This window comes from Pteronotus mesoamericanus, unplaced genomic scaffold (assembly GCF_021234165.1).
Source record: "Pteronotus mesoamericanus isolate MK-2021 breed Mesoamerican mustached bat unplaced genomic scaffold, CSHL_Meso_final contig_50, whole genome shotgun sequence".
Lineage (NCBI taxonomy): Eukaryota > Metazoa > Chordata > Mammalia > Chiroptera > Mormoopidae > Pteronotus > Pteronotus mesoamericanus.
Window position 1 is genome coordinate 12,810,100 of NW_026555186.1, and position 22,879 is coordinate 12,832,978.

A 22,879-nucleotide genomic window follows, 5' to 3' on the forward strand; every position below is an offset into this window, starting at 1 on the left:
AAGTAAATATTCCGTATTTACAATATTGGGAAGACTTAAAAAAAAAATCCCAACTTATTCTAACAGTTAAAAATTCTTACAATATTAAGTCCAAGTAAAAACATATTTTAAAAAACCGACCCCTTCCTAAAGACTGTCCTATAAAACCTGAACACACTTCACGTAAGTATGATTCACTCAGGATGACAGGATAAGACAGATGGATGGGCGGATGGGATATCCATGACCCCTCTGCAGCAGGGTGCAGGGTGGGAGAGCACCCGCAGTAGCCTAATGGGCCCTGGGCCCTGGCGGTGCGCTTGTTCTCTTGGTGAACCTTAAGAACAGTGGTACCTGGGAGAAAACAGCTTTGTGCATGCAAGTTGGCAGGGAACACGATATTCTGTCTGGAAAGTGATCTAAAATCCACTAATATCAAATCTACCCCATGACCACAGTTGAACAATGCTCTAATTAACAAACTAGAACTTTTTATTATAAGCAACAGAAAAAATTACTATAAAAAGCCAATGTTTTTGAGTCTTGATTTTGGTGCACTGCAGGGGTGCTAATTAGTGTCCGGGGAAATAATTAGAAGCATCTATTTGTCATATTTGAAAAATATGTTTTACAGAAGGTCTCAGGGGTCCTGGGAGAAGCGGCTGATTACAAGCCTGGGGATGGGAAACATAAGCTGGGCCTGAAACACCTTGCAGTGCCAGAAAGTAAAAAGGTACTCGGAACAGGATGGGGTGTACAAAAAGGGTCCAGGAGCCAATCAGAAGACGATCCCAATAACCAGAAGACGATCCCAATAACCAAAGCCAGGGTAACTGAACAATACATAACAACAGTACTGATTCATAATGCATGAATAAATACCTACAGAACCATACTGATAAGTGAATAAATAAATGGTAGGAAAGGAACAGCTCTTAGACAAAGTAGTCATTATGGTAAATAAGATCCATGGATGGCTGCTAAAATCAGTAGACTACAATTGGAGAGAAACAGTGTATTTGCAGTGTCAAAGTATCTCCCTGAAGATAATTAACTAATAGTTAATTTATAATGGGGAAACCTGGCAGATGCCACTGTAAATAAGTGATCAAGGTTAATATTCCCAGTGACAATGCATCTATTCTATAACCCCTCTCTCTATGTACATCACTCAAGGAAGGGTGCAATATGACCGCTGTGGAGTTCTTGCCATAAATACAAGCCTTAATCTAATAGGAGAAAACATCAGATACACCAAAACTGATAGGCCTTCTACAAAATCATCTGTACTCTCCAAAAGTAAAAAGACATGAGAGACAAGGGAAGATGGATGAATTGTCCGACTGGGGGAGATGGAAGGAGGAATAACGGCTAAATGGAACATGGGATCTTGGGAAGGAAAAATGACACTGGTGGGAAAACAGATGAAACTCACATATGGTTTATTTTTGTTAACCGTTTTGTACTAAATGTTCTGGTTTTGATTATTAGTGATGAAAAATGTTAAACTTTGGGGAATCTGGAAGGGAATAATAAAAGGATTTTCTGCTCTACTTTTGTGACCTTTTTCATATCAAAAGAAAAAGGAAAAGAATACATATATATGTATATGTATACATATATATGTGTATATATAGGAAAAAACATGTGTATTTTTTCTCATTTATGTGTACAAAAAATAAAATTCCAAAGATAACATTTTCCCCCGTCTATTTGAAAAAGCTAACATGAAGTAACAGACTTAGCTCTCTAAATAATTTGTTTTTAAATAAATGTATAAAATTATTAAATGAAAGACATCCCTTTTAAAAACATCTTTAACAACATAAAATCAAGTGCTTATAATAAAATAAGACTATCGGCTAGTACAAAAGACTGAAAAGAATCTGAGGCTGCTTTTGCCTGAACAGACGAATAAACTGTAAACTGAAGAGACTAATTTAGTAGCTGCAGGCTCTACATGGTCATGTTATCAGAGTTTTATCCGGTAGGTGACCCTAACAAATATGTAGGCCTCACAAGTTCTTAATTCACATAAATGAGAATTAGGAACTTGTCAGTTACCATCTTTCTTAGGGAACATCACCTGCAGAGTCTGAGAAGAAAAACTAGGTGCACATTTCTACAGACTTAGATCTTCAATATCTGTAAATTCATAGCAGCTAATCAAAGAAACTAGTACGATGACAACAAAAAAAAAGTTAAAAAGCATTTTAATCTTATGTAGGATAGCAATCTTCTCCCTATCTTCTCCAAGTGACTAATATCTATTTCCAAATCTTTGAATACAGTGTAACTGAGAATGTGGTAGAAAATCTCTGTGGGTAGTTTTTACTGGAAATCAAGATCCACCACAGATTAAGTCAAATCTCTGAAAATGCATTAGCTAATTGTGCTGTACAATAATAATCTGATCTGAAAGTTTTTATCTAACCATACCTGTATATCTGTATCCTAAAAGAGACCACAAATGCAGAATAGATTATAACTAAAATTTTGACCAAAGTAATCAGTAAGTTACATGAGAAACAAATTAAGCTAAATTGCTGGTGGATGAATGGAACTCATTATGACTGGAAAAGATGTTTGTCCTCAGTCTTTTGCACACACCTGTCAAATGATTCCACTGTGGGTCCTGTCTTCTTTGTAAGTTCTCTAATGAAAGTTGCTATTAAAAATTAAAACCCAAAGGCATTTACTGAGATTGGCAGAAGTCACACTGCAATGAAAGGAATTTTGTATAATTAAGAGCACCCATTCTAGCTTAGTTCATTCTTTAATGGAAATTAAAACATTAAAAACTAAAGGCACACAATACCCATGGTAAACATTTCTGCTTTCATGTACAATATGTACTTCTGGAAGCTTCTATCTCACCTGGGACACATCTGCTGCTTTCACCAGGTACTCTGTGTGTTGTGTTTATGCAGAGCCAGAGTTCCTTCAGAAGTAATTTTACTTTTCCTGGGAAAGAGAATAAAGTATTAAAGACACATTATTCAGCTCAATCTATGCAAGGCCAAAAGACAGTCCTGTGAAATCAGGACTTAATAGGAATTTAGAAAACTAAGTAACTTAAACATCTTCCCCAAATTCAACCACTGTGTATAACTGAGTTAGCTACTGATAGAAAGGCCTGCAACGCTTTAGCCCAAAACTGATGACTGAACACACGCTTGGGTTGTGTTTAAGAGAGGAGGGAGAATGGGAGTCAAAAACCAAATCTACCTGCTTTAATGGCTTCTATCACCTTTATGTTTGTGTGGAACAGATAAATCTTTGGCCTGTAATTTTTCTACAGAGAATGATATGTGACTGGGGAAGGAAGTAGATATCATGACTGATGTAAGAGATCTGGGCTCTATATATTCTGCAAAGAACAGGAGAGCAGTATCTCCTCAGTTATATGAAGTTATCAGAAAAGCCTCAGAGTTGACAATGCTGTAATTGACCTGGGGGCATCACAGATCATAGAAAAGCCATTAGTGGTCTTCAGGAAAAATGAGGTGAGACAAAAACGTGTGTACATAAACATATGGATAGGGAGAGATAATCACACAGAGAAGCATACGCTTTTCATGAGCAAAGCAAAAGCTCTGGAATTTTTATAAATTTTCAAAGGGGTCTGTCTGGATTCCTAAAATGGTTAAGAACCACTGGTTCAATGGTTCAAGTTGAAAGGCTAACAGTAGTTGTAACTAATTAGTTGTAACTAATACAGGCCCAATAAAATTCATATAATGTTAAGAATATTATCTATGGTTTTCAAGTGAGTTTAACATTAATAAATTTAAAAAAAAACTTCCAAAGCAAAAAAATATTTATAAAAATATCAACAGCTTGTGGTCAAATCTGCATAAAATGACAACCCACACAAATTAAAATTCAACTAAAAATAAGCTATAAATGTAAGGCAGTTTCAGGCCACTTCAAAGTTCTATTACTGTCTCCTTGATCATTAAGTTTTTTAATTAACCTGAATCATTTATTAAAAATACCAAAATCTCTAATCCAGCCTAGAGGCTAAAATAACAACCTTTTAAACGAAAATTTCTCCAAGGAATCACAAATTTTGAATAGGTCAGCTCTTTGGAAGCCGGCAAACCACATCACACCAAATAACAAGGTTCAAACAGAGGGACCAGGACAGAGGCACAGGGCGGGTTGGAAAAGCTGGGCATTTCCAACCTCCCCTGAGCCAATCAACCTCTGATGGTCACCCTGTGTGAGGCACATCCATTTTTGAGTTCCAAATTCTGTGATCAAGTAGCTTATCTACATTGTGATTTAACCTACCCCAAAGCCTGCTTCCAAACACTGTAATCCCCTTTGTTTAAATGACCTGACCAGGATCCCTGCTTATTACGTATACCCAAAGCAGCAAACAGGGAACCTTAAAAAAAAAGAAAAAAAGTTACTTTCCTATTCTTATGGAGGCTATTAACCAGAGCTATGCCTATTCTAATTGAGCACTCTTTCATTACTTCTAATCTACAAATAAAAGAACTATCCATTCCCAGCAAAGGAAAAAAAAAAAGACTTTATTGTGGCTTCACTATTTAGTTGGGAAAACTTATTAAATTGAACTGCACACCTTAATCCAGTATTTTAAAGCACTTCCTTTTTTCAAAATCTAAGGCACCTGTCAGTATTTCTGAACTTTATTTCATTGACTTGACAGTTTCCACATGAATACCACACTTTTTTAATCACAATAGTTTTATCATTGTTTTAATGTCTGCTCAGATCTTTTCCTTTTCACAAATATTCTGAACATCTACTGATTCCAGATGAAACTTCAGCCATCTGCTTGTCCTTTCCCATATAAAACCTCCATGGGATTTTGAGTGAGGCAGTATGTATTCACAAGTACATTTCAGGAAAATTCACATCCTTATCCCTGGAATCTTTCAATCCCAAAAATGTTTATGTATTCAGGTCTTCTTTAACACAATTCAGGAGTGTTTCATAATGTTCCTCTTGGGGGCACAGCACACTGCTTTTAGGTCTTTTCCTAGACACCTGATGGTTCTGTTGCCATCTGAGAATGTGTTGTTCTTATTCCATCCCCGTTCTAATGGAGTCATAATGATATACTGTATGTTCAACGCTTATATCACCACTCTCCCAAACTCCTACACTTGTATTTTCCAGCTGAGACTTTTCAATTTTCTACAGTCATATCATCTTAAATTATGACAATTTTTACTCTTCTTTATTAGTATCCACTGGCAGTGGCCTCCCATACATACAGAATGGAGGTAAGCGGAAGCACACTTGCCTTGACCTTGCTCTGTAAGTTTCATCTTTCTCACGTGCAAATGTTTTTATTCTATCATTATCTCACCAGTTTTTTTTAAATGAGGAATGTGTGCTTAATTCAGGTATCATTTTTCTCTTAACCAGTTGTTGCAGTATTCCTCAGAGAAATCCTTAAGTCATAATTTGTCTGTATTTGAAATTACTAGTAGATTTGAGTTATTAAAATTTTAGTTATATTCCTAAGTGGCAAAGCTCTGAGTCTTGAGGATGTGTATGTATGTTATTCTTAACTGGCTTTGGTACAGGGTTATGCTAGTCTAAGAGAATGAGAAAGAAAGCACTGTATATTTTTCTAAGTTTTAAAACAAATAAAATAATAACAAAGACATTAGGTTTCACTAAAGGCTTTACAGAGCTCAAAGGAAAGCCACCTGGATCTTCTATGGTATTAGAGCTTTAACTTTATTTCTTCTGGGTTCTTTTTCTATTCCAGTTTGCAATAACTACTGTAGTCATCTTTGGTAAAAAACAGTCCATACCATTAACATGATCAAATATAAATTTGTGAATTAAGATTCTCCCACTGTAGTTTTATAGGTTTCCCAGTCCTTGTGCTGTTAGATTTCTGTTCCTCCCTTTCTTGACCAGATTTGCAGAGACCTGTCAATTTCACCAGTATTACAATGACCCAGCCATTGGTTTTAAAGGTCTCAAATCAATTGCTTAGTATCCTATTTCATTATCTTATGTTTTCATCTTCATCAATTGCTTCCATATATTTTCCTGAGATGTCTGCTTTATCTTCCTGCATTCTTAGTCATTCATTTCCTGTAATTCTTGTTTTCTAAAATAATCACTGAAGACCGCAAATCATTCTTTTGCATACCATATTGGCAATATCTCAAAAACTTAATAAATGCTGTCCTATTGTTGTTTACTTCCAAAACAGTTTAGTATTTCCATTTTTATCTTGTTATCCAAGAAGGATTTGTTCATGTTTATATGCTTGCAGTTACCAGATAAGGTTTTGAAAGACTGGGGGGAGGGGAATAGGAATATATTTTTACTAGTATCTTATTAAACCTCAATATCTTAACATATATTAGATATGAGTTATTAGTAAATAGCTTTTACATGTTTTAAAAGTATTTTTAATTCTTATTATAATTTAAAAGTATTTTAAAATTGTGGTTTTAAAGAATCATATGTAAATAATCAATCTTGCAATTATGATTCCAATTCTGTCTCCTACTTTGTATGCTTTCCTATTTCTAAGAAACAGATTAAAGTCTCCCATGAAAACACATTTGCTACTGCCCCTCGAATTTCCAAGCATTTTACTTGACACAGTTTCATGCTTTTTGATCCATGACAGCAGACTCTTCCTGGTAAATTGTACCTTTAGTCAATCTAGATATTCCCTTTTAATCTATGTAAATTCATTTCTAGGCTTGAATTATTTTTTGCCTTAGATTACACCTTTTAAGTTAGCATTTGTTTGGAATTTCTTTATCCATCCCTTTATATTATTTTTTCTATTATTTGATTTTAAATATATTCCCTATATATATATCAGAGATGAAGAACATACACAAAAGTCATGCTCAACACTTGGGAGCCTTTCCAATATAAACATCACATCTGTGCTAAGCTCTGGGAAGTTTCCTTTTGTGATTTCTTGATCACCTTTTCTCCTCAGGCTGTTCTCTCCCAAGTGGTTCTAACAGATAACTATTATGACATCCAGCTCTGTCATCCAGGTTCTTACATTTTCCCTAATACCTTTTATTTCCTTGTTCTTTTGTACCATGTTCTCAGAGATACCCACAATAGATCTCAGAAACACTTACATTTGTCCATTCAACAATTCAACCTTTCTAGTGGGTATATTTCTACAATCATATTTTTAATATACCAGAACCCCAATTCTAACTTCATAGCAGCAGCCTATGTGTATATTCCTAGACTTTCTCTAAGGATACAACTCAGTTTTTAAAATTTAATGTGATTCATGATTTCATACTGTTTCCTCAGGGACTAGCTCTTCTCTTTGAGCTTTGGTGCCTTTCTTTTTTGACACTGCATTTTCTCTGTTTTCGGTAAAAGCTTAGGCAAGGTATCTTTGATAGCCAGAGTATGTTTCTTCGGCCTACATTTTTTAGTCCTCCACTCACAATAAATGTAGTTTCTCATATCATAAGCCTAAGCAGCAGTCCTTTTTGGGACCTTTTTGGGACCAAGGACCAGTATCATGAAAGACATTTTTTTCCACAGACAGAGGGATGGGAAGGGATGGCTTTACAGCCTGCTACCAGATGCGACTTGTCACTTGCCACTCACTGATAGGGTTTTGAATCTGCAAGCAATTGGTTTATTATGGTCTTTGTGCAGTCAAACCTCTATGCTAATAATAATCTGTATTTGCAGCAGCTCCCGAGACCTAGCACTGCAGTCTCAGCTCCACCTCCGGTCATCAGGCATTAGATTCTCATAAGGAGTGCGTAACTGGATCCCTCGCAGGCACAGTTCACAGCAGGGATCGTGCTGTAAGAATCTAAAGCCTCCACGGATCTGACAGGAGGCAGAACACAGGCAATAACACAAGTGATGTGGAGTGGCTGTAAATACAGATGAAGCTCTGCTCTCTGGCCAGCTGCTCACCTCCTGCCATGCAGCCCGGTTCCTAAAAGGCTACAGAGAAGTACCAGTCCATGGCCGGGGCATTGGAGACCCCTGGTCTACAGGACCCTGACTTCAGAGGGAGGGGAGATGGATAAATGCAGTTGTGACGACTTCCATGGAGTATGCAAACATCTCATTTTCTGGGACCAGGAGCAGCTATCCTTCAAAGCAGCCACAATTCCCAATTTTTGCACCCACTCTGGCTGTTGCCCATGGCATAACTAACACTTTGGACAGCTAAACTTTGGGCCATAGCCTATGGACAAATGTCAGAACCTGTTTCTGAACCCAGAAGGGTTGCACACTCTTCACGCCTTCATCAATGCCCTGGCAAAATGCTGCTGTCCTACTCCTCCTCCCTCTCCCTTCCAGCTTTGCTCTGAGGAAACACAGGGCTTCTGCCATAAAAGCTTGCTTTCTGGGTGCTGCTATTTTCTTTGTAACTTGGGGCTTCATCACCAATTGATACCAATGGCTTTATCTAAGAAGAGCTGTATTTTATTTTCTGCCATTTTTACTGGGATTCAAAAGGAAAGGAAGGCAAATGTGGCACTCAGCCAGCCTTTTTAAAAGTGAAATCAATACTCTTTCTGCCTAACTTGTAAATCTCTCTCAGAAGTATTAAAGAAAAGCATTAAAAATACATTTAAAGAATTAGGAATTAAACCCATCAAAGTCCACAATTTAATAACCAGCTGATTCCTAAAGACTAAGTAAAGACTTCATTTATTTAGAAAAAAGTAAAATGTACAACATACAACATCCCAGCACTCACAGGAAGGAAGGGAAGGTCAAAACAAAATAAATTTTACTTGGAGATAGTAAGAAGTTCTTTGAGGAAAGTAAAACAGAATATAGGGACAGAGAGCAACAATAGGAAGGGGGTAAAAGGGTTCAGTTCTAAATAGCAAGGCCTGAGAATAGCTGAAACCTAGGGCAAATCCGTCAGTCCAAAAGAGATCATTAAATTCAACAGCCGACTGCTACTTGGGAAAGCCAAGTGTTGTCCAGACCTCTATTTCTCTCAGCAACAGCTATTACTAAGAGTTTCACTTTCCACACACAAGAGCAGAAAGAAGAGTCAAAAGCACTCGAATTATATAGCACTGACAGTGATAAATCAGTGCCCAGGTAACTGAAAGGTAAACTGTTAAAGTCTTAAACCACACTCACAGAAAATGATCTCATGCTCTGAATTTAAAAAAAAAAATTAAAGGAAGAAAAAAGATAAAGACTTCTGAAAAGACACTTTTAATTGTACAAAACACTGTAAGAGGTTTTAATAAAATCCATTTTGGGGAAAAAAACACATTAGTGACATGAAAACACCAATATGTACATTTTAAGTTTATATACATTTTAAGTTTATCCCTACCAAACAGGGAGAAATGGCAGAGCAGAAATCAATGATCTTCCTTTTAAAAATGAAGAATAAAAGCATGAAGAAGGGAAGTTAATGGCCACACAGTGAATAAACATAAATATTAAAGTGAAAACTCTAATTTCTCAACTTCCCAGTTATACCTCCTCATCTACAAGATCCTTCAGGGATAAAAGGTGCACGTGCGTGCACGTTTGTTACTTCTCTTGTGAAGCTTTTTACTACCACCTCATTTTTCTTTGTAACTTTTGGTCTTCCCTAAAAACTTTTGTCTTCCAGGAGTACACTTACGAGGGCTTTGACTCCAGTTTTCCTGCCTGACAGTAACAATTTTCATATATTTGGCACCTAAGAAATTAACTTGATAAATTGCAAACAAATGAGAAAACCATACTTATTTACTGAAAAGTGTGGAAATTACATCACTTTGGCCAGTTTTCATTTCCCAAACAATATTACTTTTTCACGTTTTCTTCCACTGAGCTATTTTATCAAACGGCAGGGTGATAATAATACACGGATCTAATGGAGATCTAGGATATGACTACTTCTTCCATGAAATATCTATCAAGTCCTGAAACTTTCACAATCATAGGTAACAGCAACAAACCTGCTCCCAAACCACTAAAAGTAATGCACAGAAATAAAAACAGAACTTGGAATATACTCACTTTTATCTATGCTTCCATAAGAATCACTTGAAATTTGTGTTCCAATGTGTCTCAACTCTAAAACGGCAGGGGGAAAATGGTTAAAAAAACAATACTGGGTATCAAAATGGAATTTTTATGCAAGCCATTAACTGAATACTCACCCTTTTCATTTTTCTGCTTAGAAAATTCATCAAGCCTTTCCTGTGAAAACAAAACACTAACAGGGTTTGTAAAGTACAGAAGCACAGCCACTCTAGCACTAGGTAAAGGGAGGCACCCTGACCAGCGCTGCTGGCTCTTTCCCTTGGGGGCCTCATTCCTGACTCCTGCATGATTAGAACCCTGCATTTTTTCACAAAGGACACTGAGGAGCCCTGAAGCCAGAAATTTAAATGTGTGTGCACTGTTATCTATTACCTGTGTCTTTTTAAATTCCTTTTCAAGTATTTTCTTTTCATTCCTTAGTTGCTTGAAGTCCTGAGTTTGCTTGACGGCAGCCTCTTTAAAGAGTGCAGGGAAGTAAGAAATAAAAGTTATCAACTTTACAACTATCATTAATAAAATATTCGAAATCTAATCTACTGAGAGTTTTTTCATTTCTTATAACTTTGAAAAACATTTTGTAAAAGACCACTATTCTCTATTTTATCAATCAGGGATAAATGCAAAAACATTTTTAGCCTAAAATATTATCTCTATTAGCTATAAAACCATAAAATTGGCACAGGCCCTAGAAATCCTTTGCAATTCCAGCACAAACCAACCCAAAGCCTCTAGTCAGGCAAGAACCCAACATGTACGACCTCTGGAGAGACAGAGGCCATGGTCCCTCCCCTCCTTCTTCTTCAACAACCAGCAACATTCAAGGTTTACAGATTTTAGAATACTGTTAATACCATTCTCTTTACTTGGGGAAAGGGACAATCCTCTTTATGTTTACTATATTGTTACTCCTTTCTGGAATTCCCTTCAATAAGCTAGTAGTCATGACTGTTGCTAACTTTCTTAGAGATCTATAGTTGACTCTTGAACAACACTGGGGTTAGGGTGCTGACCACCAAGTAGGTGAAAATCCTCATAAAACATTTAGATACCCAAAAATGTAACTTCTAATCGCCTACTGTTGATTAGATGCTTTACCAACAACATAAAATGACATTTACCACATTTTGTAAGTTATATGTATTACAGAAAATATTAAGAAAATCGTAAGAAAAGGAAAATACATTTACAGTGTTATTTATTGAAAAAAATCCAAGTGTAAGTGGACCCACTCAGTGAAAACTTTAGTGATTCAAGGTTCAACTGTACTTTCAAGGCATTGTTATAGGAGTTGTCTGAATCTTCAGCCAACTATTCATTCCTGTTTTGGGTTCTGAGGCACTGTACAGCCCAAGTATATGTTAAGAATCTGAGCAGTACTAACTTTATCTGAGTACGTTCATACACAATCGTTATGAAAAGTAATATCCCATAAAACACCAGAGTAGCAATCCTTTTCCGATTCATTTTGATAAGCCTTAGTACCTCCTTATACAATTATTATTCCCTATCATTTACTAGAAAAAAAATTTGTAACATGGAAAATAAAGGTTACACTTTTGCTTCAAAGGAATTCTGTTCTAAAAGTTGTAAATAGTCTCAAAGGCATTTCAGATCTTTTTAAAAATATTTCCTTGAATAGATATTTATCTCCACATACTAGCAAGAGAGGGCAATATTTATAAAGAACACAGTGCTGTTGTATTTACTGCTATACTATTAATGTTTGTGCAACAATGAAATCAAAGAAAAAATTATTACCAAAATATTTATAGAGTCATAACCTTAAAAAAATGAGGTTCAGTCAGGGTAAACTGATGACTATTTTCTTGTACCTATATATCCTGATCCAACTAAAATTTAAATCTTTACTTCACACTCTAAATGAAAACTATAGCATTCTTTGAAGCAGAGTCCTGTAAGTATGATGAAACAGCGAAATGCAGGGTCAGTAAGCCACAGAAGATTTAAGAGGATTGCTAAAGCCCATGCGGGAATAAAAGAAACATGTACCAGGATGAGTCTTACAGAGAGCTCCTTGTCTCTACTGGATGTTATTTCCACGTCCCAACCACCCCAATGAAAGAGGAAGAAAACAGAAAAAAAGATTTTGCATTCAATTCCTGACAGGGTTATTAGCTGCCCCATGAGCACTGAAAAGATCCTCATAGGGCGCCTCTGCACTCTGCCTATTCAGTACGGGCCAAAAACTCCTAACAAAACAATAGGGCATGGGGAAGACCAAGGACAAAGTGACAATCCTCAAAGTAGGTAACTTCACAGAAATTTCTCCACTGGTGATGTCATAACTATCTAAATACCTCAAGTTTCTTGGTACTGAAAGTAGTAACCTTCTCTACTAACCACTGATTTCATTAGGAAAAAATGAGAAAGCCCCATAAGATTCAAATTTCAAAATTAAATCCTTTTATTAATCACTGCTTTTTACAGTAAAAGTATAGGCTGCTATTATCTTGAGTGCAGCATTTCAAGGGTTTGCCACATTCCACTTTCATGCTACTATCCAGTAACTGAAAGGAACTCAGTATTCAAACTTCTTCCCCAATGGTACCCTTGAGTACAGTCACCAGGGACGTGCCATCAAAGAAACCACAATGACTCAACTACTTAATCAAGTACTACAATCTCTTAGTTACCCTGAGTAGCTAGATACCAATAGTGCCATTACCTTCCAGCTTCTTCACCTTGGCTTCTAGTTTCTTTTTCCTAAAAATAAAATTTTGTATTTTAAAATGGTAAAAAAAAATATGTATATAACAGAAAAAAATATACACTATAATTTGTGGTATTTATTTTTAATTACTGAGATTTACATAACAAAGTAAATGACAGTCACAACAAGCATCATGCATCAACCACTAAAATTACCAGTGACTACTCTAAAGGTAGAGCAAACCTAAGAAAAAAACAGTATGCCATTTAGTATGTAATAGTTGTAAAATGGATTAAAGAAATCTGTATTTTTCTCTCTGAACCACACTGGCCTCATCTATCAACCAAGCTGATTTGTCTGGATGGTCTCTTAGAATCAGTGCAGCCTCTAATTAACAATGCTGCTTTTGCAAGCATGGATGGTTGGAGTGCTCACAATACCGCTGTTAAGAGAGGCCTTGGCTGGAGACGTGCACTCGTTTTAGGATGGATTTGCATCAGAAAAGGGAGGTAACTCTGCAAAAGGATCTCTGAGTTTATCACTTTATCAACATTAAACTACCCTGGCTGGTGTGGCTCAGTGGACTAAGTGCCGGCCTGCTAATAACTAAAGGGTCGCTGGTTTGATTTCCAGGCAGGGCATATGCCTGGGTTGCAGGCCAGGTCCCCAGTAGGGGGCACGTGAAAGGCAACCACACATTGATGTTTCTCTCCCTCCCTTCCCCTCTCTCTAAAAATACACAAAAATCTTTAAATAGATAAATAACTATGTTAGCTCACAAGTTTGTTGAATAATGTGAATACAGAATTAAACTTAAAATAATTAACTGGACGCTTCTCAGCAGCCCTTTCTATGAATCGTAACAGAGACACTCACTCTGTATGATATCTGTTAGAGTGCTGGTAGAAAGAAAGGAGTGTATAGTGTTTATACACACAGATACACAAGCATGCATGCCATACAAAGGCATAAACATGTTTACAGAGTTCTTTCTTTGTATAGCCCTTTGACATGTATGGCTTTTTTAACCCTCTTTATAATCCCTCAAGATAGTTACAATGTACATTTGACAGATGTGGACACCAAGGTTGAGTGACACTCAAGACTGCACAGTTAATTACAGCCAACAAACCCAAAGATAGGCAGAAGAGAAACATTTATTAATTTAAGAATTTTCAAAGATGAAGACCCTATTTCCACAGTCATTTGAAAACTACTTACTGAGCATCAGTTTTCAAGCATTCTTCTTTTACACGAGCATATTCCTGATGAGTATCCTGATACAACTTTAGAGAACTCTAAAAAAAATAGAAATAGATATATACTGTCAATTTGGAAGTCATGACCATCAGAATAACTTATTTTGAGCTTGAAAAGCTACATTATCATCATTTAAAGGTATGAAATTAGTCAAATGAATAATATGTTAGGAAACTGAAGTACAATTCATTGAACATTTTAAAGGATATAACCCCCTCCTCATTAGATGTAATGTGATTACTAATTTATGAAACTGAAAATATATTAATTTTAAGGCAATTAAAAATCTTCATAATATTGAATAGTTAATATTTTTACCTCAACCAATTAAAATTCAACAAAACCTAAAGAAACTTTAGAGCTTAATATAAGCTACTGTTACTACAACACATAAAACAAGTTGTTACTACTAAACATAAAACAAGTTGTTATACTTAACAGTTACTGAAAAAAATGTGTCAACCCCAACCAATATATACACCTTCATGGCCACAATGGAATGAGAAACTGTTATTGAATAGCTTTATATCATAATATGATGTGTATATGACATTCATTCCTTTAATCGCCATAGCTCTGAGAGAAGGGCTGTATGACCTCTTTTCACAGATGAGGGGTCTGAGGGTCCACACAATGACTTAGTCTTCCAAAGTCGCAGTGAGTGAGTGTGGGGGGCTTATCATTTAGCTGACTCCAGTTCCTGTTTCCTCTCAGATAAGACCGATGAGATTATTATACAATCAAGAGGTAGACAAAATTCAAGGTCGGGGTTGCTATTGTTTAACTTTCACTGCATAGTCAAATATATAATAAAGAATATCTACAAAAATAGCAAAATCAATCACTGTTAAAGTATGTAAGACCTCAGACAAGTGTGTGGCATTGCTAAAATGCCACAATTTGAAGACTGAGAGGCACAAACACTATCCTGTGAAGACCTTAGAAAATAGGCAGAGAAGCCAAGAATCATCCCAGCTTGGCTACAGCTGGTCTTATGCAAACCACCTCACTTTATTAGCTTCAGGTTTTTCTTAACTATAAAAGCCATGAATTCTCTTCTAAGACTCCTATGAAGAGGAACCAAAATGTATTTTAAAAAGCTTATACTATATTAAATAAACTTCCTGCAACCTGATCTTGAAACGGAAAACATGCTTTTGCTACCTTTAATTTTTTTTCATGTAATTTTACACTTAAAGAAAGAAAAAAGTGAAAGGGCAATCAAAGGCCATCAATGCAGGACACAAGGAGCCCCAATTTCACAGCTAGAAGGTTCCTCTAATGAACCCCTTTCAAAAAGTGTAACAATGAACACAGAATTAAAGATTTAATGGTTACTATAAGGACCAAGCCATACGTCAGCTAGTTCAATGGTCACTAAGTATAGTGACACACTTAAAGTACCCTGACTAGCATTTATTTCCTTTGTTAACATACAAAATGTCCCCTTATCCCAGTAACAATGAATCAGAATCTCTTAATTAATTGAAGACAAAGCTTTGGAAGAAAATTACTTTAGGTACCTTTTTTTCTTCCAGCTCAGCTTTTAAAGATCCCAATTCTTCCTGACATTTCTGCAGAGGAGAAATTTTTTGAAGCATCTGTTCCACTTGGTGATGCAGAGTACTGTTCTCTCTAAAAATGGACAATGTAGTGAATTATTAGGTATATCTATTGGTGATTTTCAACTGTTTTCTAAACCAAAACAAAAAAGGAATAAAAGACTTTCTCTTTCTAAATGTATTCTTTCTATTAATACCAACATGATCCTCATGTTGCTTTTTATTTCTCTGGCATTGTAGTCTATTTATTTCTGGTAAAAGTATATTTAAAAAAGCCACTTAAGAAGCAGATACAGCAGATGCTCAATCTGCTGGAGAATATATTAAAGGGCAATCTGCCAAGTAAGTTGGCTTTTCCAATCTTGAACTCATCCCTATTTATTCAAATTAAACGACAGACAATGTTGTGGTTTTTTGCCTTCTCCTAAGTGATCAATGTACTCAGAGTATGAAATATTGCTAAATTTTTATGTAAGTCTATTTTAAATTGTTTCAAATACACAAGATATCCCCATTAAACGGTCCAATTCACGCAGATGACGATAATTACATAATAATAAGCTTCATCTCAATGGTGACATGATCAGTAAAAGTTACTGAAAAGTCAAACCAGGTGATAATTTAAAGCCTTAATAAAAATTTCATTTGGACAATTTAATAGTAAGGAAAACATGAATTTTCTTTTATCATGATCATCAAAGCAGCATTCCAAATAATGTGTCAAACTTATACAGCACTTTGTTCAAATCCATTTAAAAATCTAGGCAGATAAATGTCTTGCCCAAATCAACTATTAAAAAAGATAGCTTACCTTCTGGCAAACTGCAGCTGTAAAACTTGTTAAAGAAAACTCTGAATATTTTACCTACTAATACTTGTCTGAAAACAAAACTCACTTAAAAAATGTGTATTCAATGTGCATATAAGCAAGATCATAATTCCTAGGAAATATTCAATGTTTCATCTAAAACATACATGTAACAGTGATAAAGATTTTTACTAAATTATTCCTATTTATAACATGTACCAAGAGTCAAAATATTCACTTCTCTAAATTAAAAAGATATGATTAAATATATGATTAATATTAAATTCTAAGCCCTGATAGGAGTGGCTCAGTTGGCTGGGTGTCATCCCACAAAGCACAGTCACTGGTTAGATTCCCGGTCAGGGCACATGCCTAGGTTTTCGGTTTGGTCCTGGTCATGGCACATATGGGAAACAACCGATGGTTGCTTCTCGCTCACATCAATGTTTCTCTCCCTCTTTCTTCCTTCCCCCAATAAATAAATAAATAAATAAACAAGTAAATAAAAATTACACAAAAATTGAATTCTAATAAAGACAATATGAAACTGATCAAAAATATCTTGAATCTTGTATATATCAGAACCCCCAAACAACCTGTCCTTTCTTTCTCAGAGTCCATACCATAATTCCATCAAAAAGAGTTACATTCTTACTAAAACAAGAGGAAACTACATTCAATGAATAATAAAGAAAGAAGATAGGGAGAACATAAAACCTAGATAATCCCTCACTTTTACAATTTACACAATTTGAAAACTTCACTTCTCATCTCAAGCTGCCAGTCATGTTCTAAGATAGCAACGAATGCTTCATTTAAGTTTCATCTCCTATAAATTCCTACTCGTATCACAATATAGCAAATGTTTGTAACAAGTCTGTATCCTCCTATTAGAATGTAAACTTCTCAAGATTAAAGAATGTATTTTATTCATGCTAAACTACTGCAACCTTTGCAAGAAAAAAAAAGCTCAAAAAACACCCGATGACATAAAATATACTGTGCCCCTTAGAAAAAGGAATAGGCAATGAAATGGTCAGAATTATACAAAAAAAGTAAGATATCAAGTTAGAAAGCCAAACTAACTCTGCAACATTGGTATTTCAAGATGTAGAGCAAATCACTACATACTTGAGGTTCAACAAATATCTATTTTGGGCAAATGCCTAATGAATTTTTTTAAAAATCCGATTACCACATCACAGAATGAAAATTCAAGAACTGAAAGATTTATCAATTTTTAGTAACTTATTCTAACAATTTTGATTTTGAAAATTCTGCAAATTTTAGAAAAGTAAATAATTTTTCTTGCTTGTGTAACTACCTCAAAAAGATTATGCCATTTCTTACAAAAATCATGTAATGAACACACATAGCAATAAACATCTCAATGGCAACAGAATCAGCAAATGGAACTGACTGCCTGTTTTCCTATGTAGCTAATTAAAAGTACTTGTAATAACTCTCTGTACAGTTTTTATAAGCAAAGATATTACTCTTGCAATAATACACATTTACAGTTAAATAGACTGATACTTTCATCAAATAAGGCACAAGAAATTTCAATGACATATTTTTATTAATGTAAAAATTCAAACACGAAAAGTAAACCCCAGTGTTAAATACCTTGATTTCACTGCTCTAATCACACAAATGAGGTGTGACAGCAACACAAACAAATACGTTCAGGGTACCAGAAGCAATACTGAAGCTGACCTTGAAGGGCTGCCAGCTGTGAATAGCTGAATCTGCCCCAATATTGAAGCTTAGGTTGTACCTCAGTGACTTCCTGAAAATGTATGTGTGTTTTTATGAGAGAAATTTTATTTTTATGGGAGAGAAATAATTCAGGGTAAGAGTCATCACACAAGATGAGGAAGGATCAATTACACACACTATTTGAACACTGCCAAGAAATTACTCCACCAGAGGCCAACTACACCACAGGTGCTCTCCAAGGTTATTGAACAAATGGCGACTGTGCGACTAGAGATCACTTGGCGTGTACGCGGTACAAGTAAAAAAGACCTACTCATTGAAAAGCTTGCGACACCTTAAGAAAACCAAAATCAGTAACAAAAATAAAATAAATGCTCAAATAAGGAGACCAGCAGTCTTTATCACAAAACATGTAGTAACAGTAAAGGACCAGCTGTTTATTCTGCTCGTCAGAAATACTTCCTACTTTAAGCCTGTAAATAATGCCCTCCAAAAGATAATATGAATACCTGACATTTCTTTAAAAAATCACAAATAAATTTAAAAATTCAAAGGAAAAAGCCAATAAAAGGATATCATCACATTTCTTCTGATATTCTGTTAACAAATTACTGCAACAACAAAAAAAGAATTGTTATACTATGTTAAAATTATGTTTCAAAATATGCAAGGTACTTCTCTTCCTACAATGAATTTATGTTTAATTATATATACAAACATACATATATTACCCTAAATTCCTTAAAAACAGAGCATTGATACATGAGCTTTTCACTTAAAATCCTTTTGATCTAACCTCTTAGCCTATAAATTATGTGACTTCTATAGAATTAAAAATAAATAAATGAAATACTGAGGAAATTTGATGCCCTGTCCTAAAGCTAAGAAGGCTTTGGAGATAGAAAACAGCTTTAAAAAAATGTCCAGTTTAGCAAAAATCACTTCCTAAGCCATGAGCCTTGTTGTAAAAGCCAGTAACAGAAGGTTAACGATGAGGACAGGTGTTTCATTATGATCAGAACAACACTGCGTGGGCCTCAGAAGAGAAACGCCAGCTCGCCTTTCAGGCCCCGGGGTCTAACACTGCCTCCTGCTTCAGCTTGTCTGTCAAGTCCACAAAGTTCAGCCACTCACATGAAAACATACTCACTCTGTATTAATAATTTTTTGCTTCAAGGTAATTAATGCTTCGACATATTCATTTAAATTCTGAAAGAAAAAAAAACACTACAGTCAGCTACTTGTTTTAACATAAATTAGTTTAAATATAATTTTACTATAATGTCATTATAAACATACTGTTTACTGCATTACATAAACACAGAAATATATAAACCTATTATTTCATTGTATATAACAGAGACATATGCTGTGTGATCCTGAGCTCACACTGCCTTTTTATGAATCTCTTTTATCTGAATGATAACTCTATGAGCAAGGTAGGTGTACAGATGCTCTGATTGTATGCACCTGATTTCAGTGTGGCGCACTCAGTTTATACTGCAAAGCATCAACAAGCTTGGAAATCAGTAACACCAGGTTCCTCTCAGCCATGCCTCACAGAAATCAGTCCTCCCTTATCTAGCAAGAGCTTTGCTTTTTGAAGAAGCCTCTTCCTGGAACACTGTGAACACCTGCAGCAGGTGGACTAGACCAGGAACAGAGGGATAGGGTACACCCATGCACACTCGCTGCCTGATTCTTCTCCCCATGGAGCTCTCAGACCGTGACAGCCAATCTTCATGTTCTCCAGGCAGAGACAAGAAACAATTTCCCTGAGGATCTGGAGAACTCTAACCAGCCTGGAGATAAGATCTAATGGTAATGACATCAGATATTACTTAATCCATAAATGGCCCACCCAGAACTACTGCAATGAAGCTCAGACAGAAACTTGTAACATGAAAGGCCAAAATACCTTGGAGTAAGTAAAAGCTGAGAAGCTTCGAAAAAATTAATACAATCTGAGATAAATTAATTAAATTCATGAAATAAGCAGTTTTTAAAATAAATAGTCAGAGCTCTTAGAAATTAAAAGAAAAAGCTCTTAAAAATTATGATTATAAACACCCGCTAGCATGGCTAAAATCAAAATGACAGGCAATAACAAGTGTTGGAGAGGATGTAGAGAAACTGGAACCCTTATACATTGCTGGTGGAATATAAAATGGTGCAGCTGCTGTGGAAAATAGTTTGGCAGTTCCTCAAAATGTTATTAACCATATGATCTAGCAATTCCACTCCTAGGTATATATCCAGGAGAACTGAAAACACATGCCCAGGCCAAACTTGTACACCCTTATTAATAGCAGTATTATTCACACTAGCAAGAAAGTAAAAATAAACTCAACGTCTATCAACTGATGAATGAATAAACAAGATGTCATACAGATATACAATGTGATTATCTGACAATGGAAAGGAATAAATGACACATGATACAACATGGATGAACCTTGAAAACATTATGCTAAGTGAAAGAAGCCAGACATAAAAGATTCCATGCTGTATGATTCCGTCCACGTAAATTGTTCATAATAGGCAAATCCAGAGACAGATTAGTGGTTGTTTGGGGTGGGGGTGGGGGGAGTGGTGAGGAGGCAGTGGAGGACGGAGAGTAACTGCTCCTACAGGGAGGGACAAAAGTAGGTTTACAGTTGTTCATATGAAAAATACAATGATAAATAATAATATAAGAATAAACTGTTTCATGTAGTCACAACTGTAAATCTACTTTTGCCCAACCCTGTATTGAAGAGGTTTCTTGGCAGGGATATACAAGTGTGTTGATGAACCTCTTGCACGATTGCATAGTGGTGACAAGGTAACTGTGAACACACTAAAAATCACTGAATTATACACATTAAAAGGATGAATTTTATGGTATATGAACTATATCTCAATAAAATTGTTGTAATGAATTAAAAACAGGTAAAGATCAGATGAAATTGAAAAAAACTGTCCCCCAAAATACAACAAACCAAAAACATGGAAAACAACAAAGAATAAAAACAATTAGAGTCAGTGTAAGAGGTAGCCCCACATGCCCAACAATAAGAATTCCAGAGGGAATAATAGAAAAGATGGGGAAATAACCAAAGAAATATTGTTCAAGGAAAAAATCTCAGAAATGAAGCCAGCAGTTCCGAAATTAAAGGGCCCAACACTCAGATACAAATAGGATCCAAACCATGACACATCAGTATACAGTTTCAGAACATCAAAAACAAAGCAAAGAATCCTGAGAGAAAAAGACAATGAAACAAGTCATACGCAAAGAATGTGAAATCAGAGTGGCTTCAGACCTCAATAGCCATCTAGAAAATGAGAAATCTAGAGCCTAGAAAGCAAGCTTTCAAAACTTTGAAGACAAATGAATTCCAAGTAAAAGTCTATACAAACTATCAATCAATAGTGATAGTAAAACAGGTATTTTCAAATCTGCAAAGCCTCCATAAACTTACTTCCCAGACATCCTTGTTCAAGGAGGTACTGGAGGATGTGAACAGGTGCCACCAAAACCATGGATAAGTCAACAGAGGACAATGTGGGGCACAGAACAGAGGTAAAGAGACTCTAAGGCGGCAGCTGAGTACCAGAAAAAGAGCTGAGGGCTCAGGAGGGAATTTTTCCCCTAAGAAGGAAACAACATAATTATCTGCTGGAATGAAAGCGTTAAAAGGATATTTATACCCAACTGAAAGAAAAGTGCAGGTGAATGTATATAGATGGTTTCCATCATGCATTTAAATTACAGTATTTTTGTAAAAGCGATTCTTCCTTTTTCCACTGTTTCAAGTTCTTCTAGTCAATCTCACCACCCCCACCTTGCTTCCAGATGCCACCTGTAAAGTGAAGGACGAGGCCAGAGACATTCCAGAGACCTCAGACTGCAGACACACAGCAGGATTCAAATTCCTGTTCCTCCACTTTCTGGCTGAGTGACCTTTGGGCAAATTTACTGGAAGCCTCCCCGCTGCAGAACCATTTCTAACTGCACAGATTAAGGAGACAAACACTGGGAGGCCACAGAACTGGTTTGCTATCAGGATTAAACAAGATGAGCCAAAATGCTTAACTTGGCCCCCATCGTAAGGTAAGCACTCCTTAACATTTTTAAGATGAGTAAACTGAATTAAGGATATAATCATTAACCAGGGGAAACAAGAAAACACAGGAAAGGAAAAATAATCATAATTTACTACAGAGCTTAGCTGTGAATAACGTACAGTTAGGTCAGTGGCCATAGTGACCGGACTGAAATCTTAACTATGCGAAGGCTTAGGGGGAACAGAAAGGGCACTCAGGTGGGGTGGGATAAAGGGCAGAGAGAGAGTTCAATGCTCACCTTTCAAAGTCAGACACTGAACAAGCCTAAGAATAAAAAACAAGAAGTAGCAACACAAGTCTGTTACTTAACAATATATAAGTTTATTAGGAAGCACACTGTGCAAAACAATGAAAAGCACTGTCTGTTGGGAAGGAGGAATGAGAAGGGCCGGGAACTATCTTCACAAATCTTGGTTATCTAGCTGTCTCTCTAAACTATGCTCATGTATAACTAATAAAAATAAAAGCCTAATTTCACAAAACATACCATTCATTATATAAGGAAAAAGAAACCCCACATACTAAATGAAGATGACTTTTCAGTTTCCTACAGCATTCTAGTCTAGTCCTTGACTAACTTTTTCCCTAAGGCCTGGTTGGGTGGCAGTCTGGTCAGATACTGCAGTGTCCTAATAAAACATTCTGTTTTCTCCAATCTGATTCAAATGTCACTTACACTAACTGCAACAAAGATCTCCAAATAATGAGTCTCGGAGCTGTGAACGCTGAGCAGGCTGTGTCTGGCTG

At 35.9% G+C, this 22,879-nt stretch overlaps 1 protein-coding gene across 1 annotated transcript in view; it reads right to left on the reverse strand.

Moving 5' to 3' along the window:
- The window catches only part of ICE1 (interactor of little elongation complex ELL subunit 1), a 54,833-nt gene that overhangs the window by 25,239 nt on the left and 6,715 nt on the right, over positions 1-22,879 (reverse strand). The window contains exons 2-11 of the mRNA XM_054578348.1: positions 19,173-19,231; positions 18,599-18,633; positions 16,307-16,325; positions 15,457-15,568; positions 13,895-13,971; positions 12,689-12,726; positions 10,375-10,457; positions 10,119-10,158; positions 9,976-10,032; positions 2,857-2,943 (exon numbers count right to left, since the gene is read on the reverse strand). Coding sequence (XP_054434323.1) covers positions 2,857-2,943; positions 9,976-10,032; positions 10,119-10,158; positions 10,375-10,457; positions 12,689-12,726; positions 13,895-13,971; positions 15,457-15,568; positions 16,307-16,325; positions 18,599-18,633; positions 19,173-19,231 — 607 coding nt within the window. The remainder of the gene's footprint in view (positions 1-2,856; positions 2,944-9,975; positions 10,033-10,118; positions 10,159-10,374; positions 10,458-12,688; positions 12,727-13,894; positions 13,972-15,456; positions 15,569-16,306; positions 16,326-18,598; positions 18,634-19,172; positions 19,232-22,879) is intronic.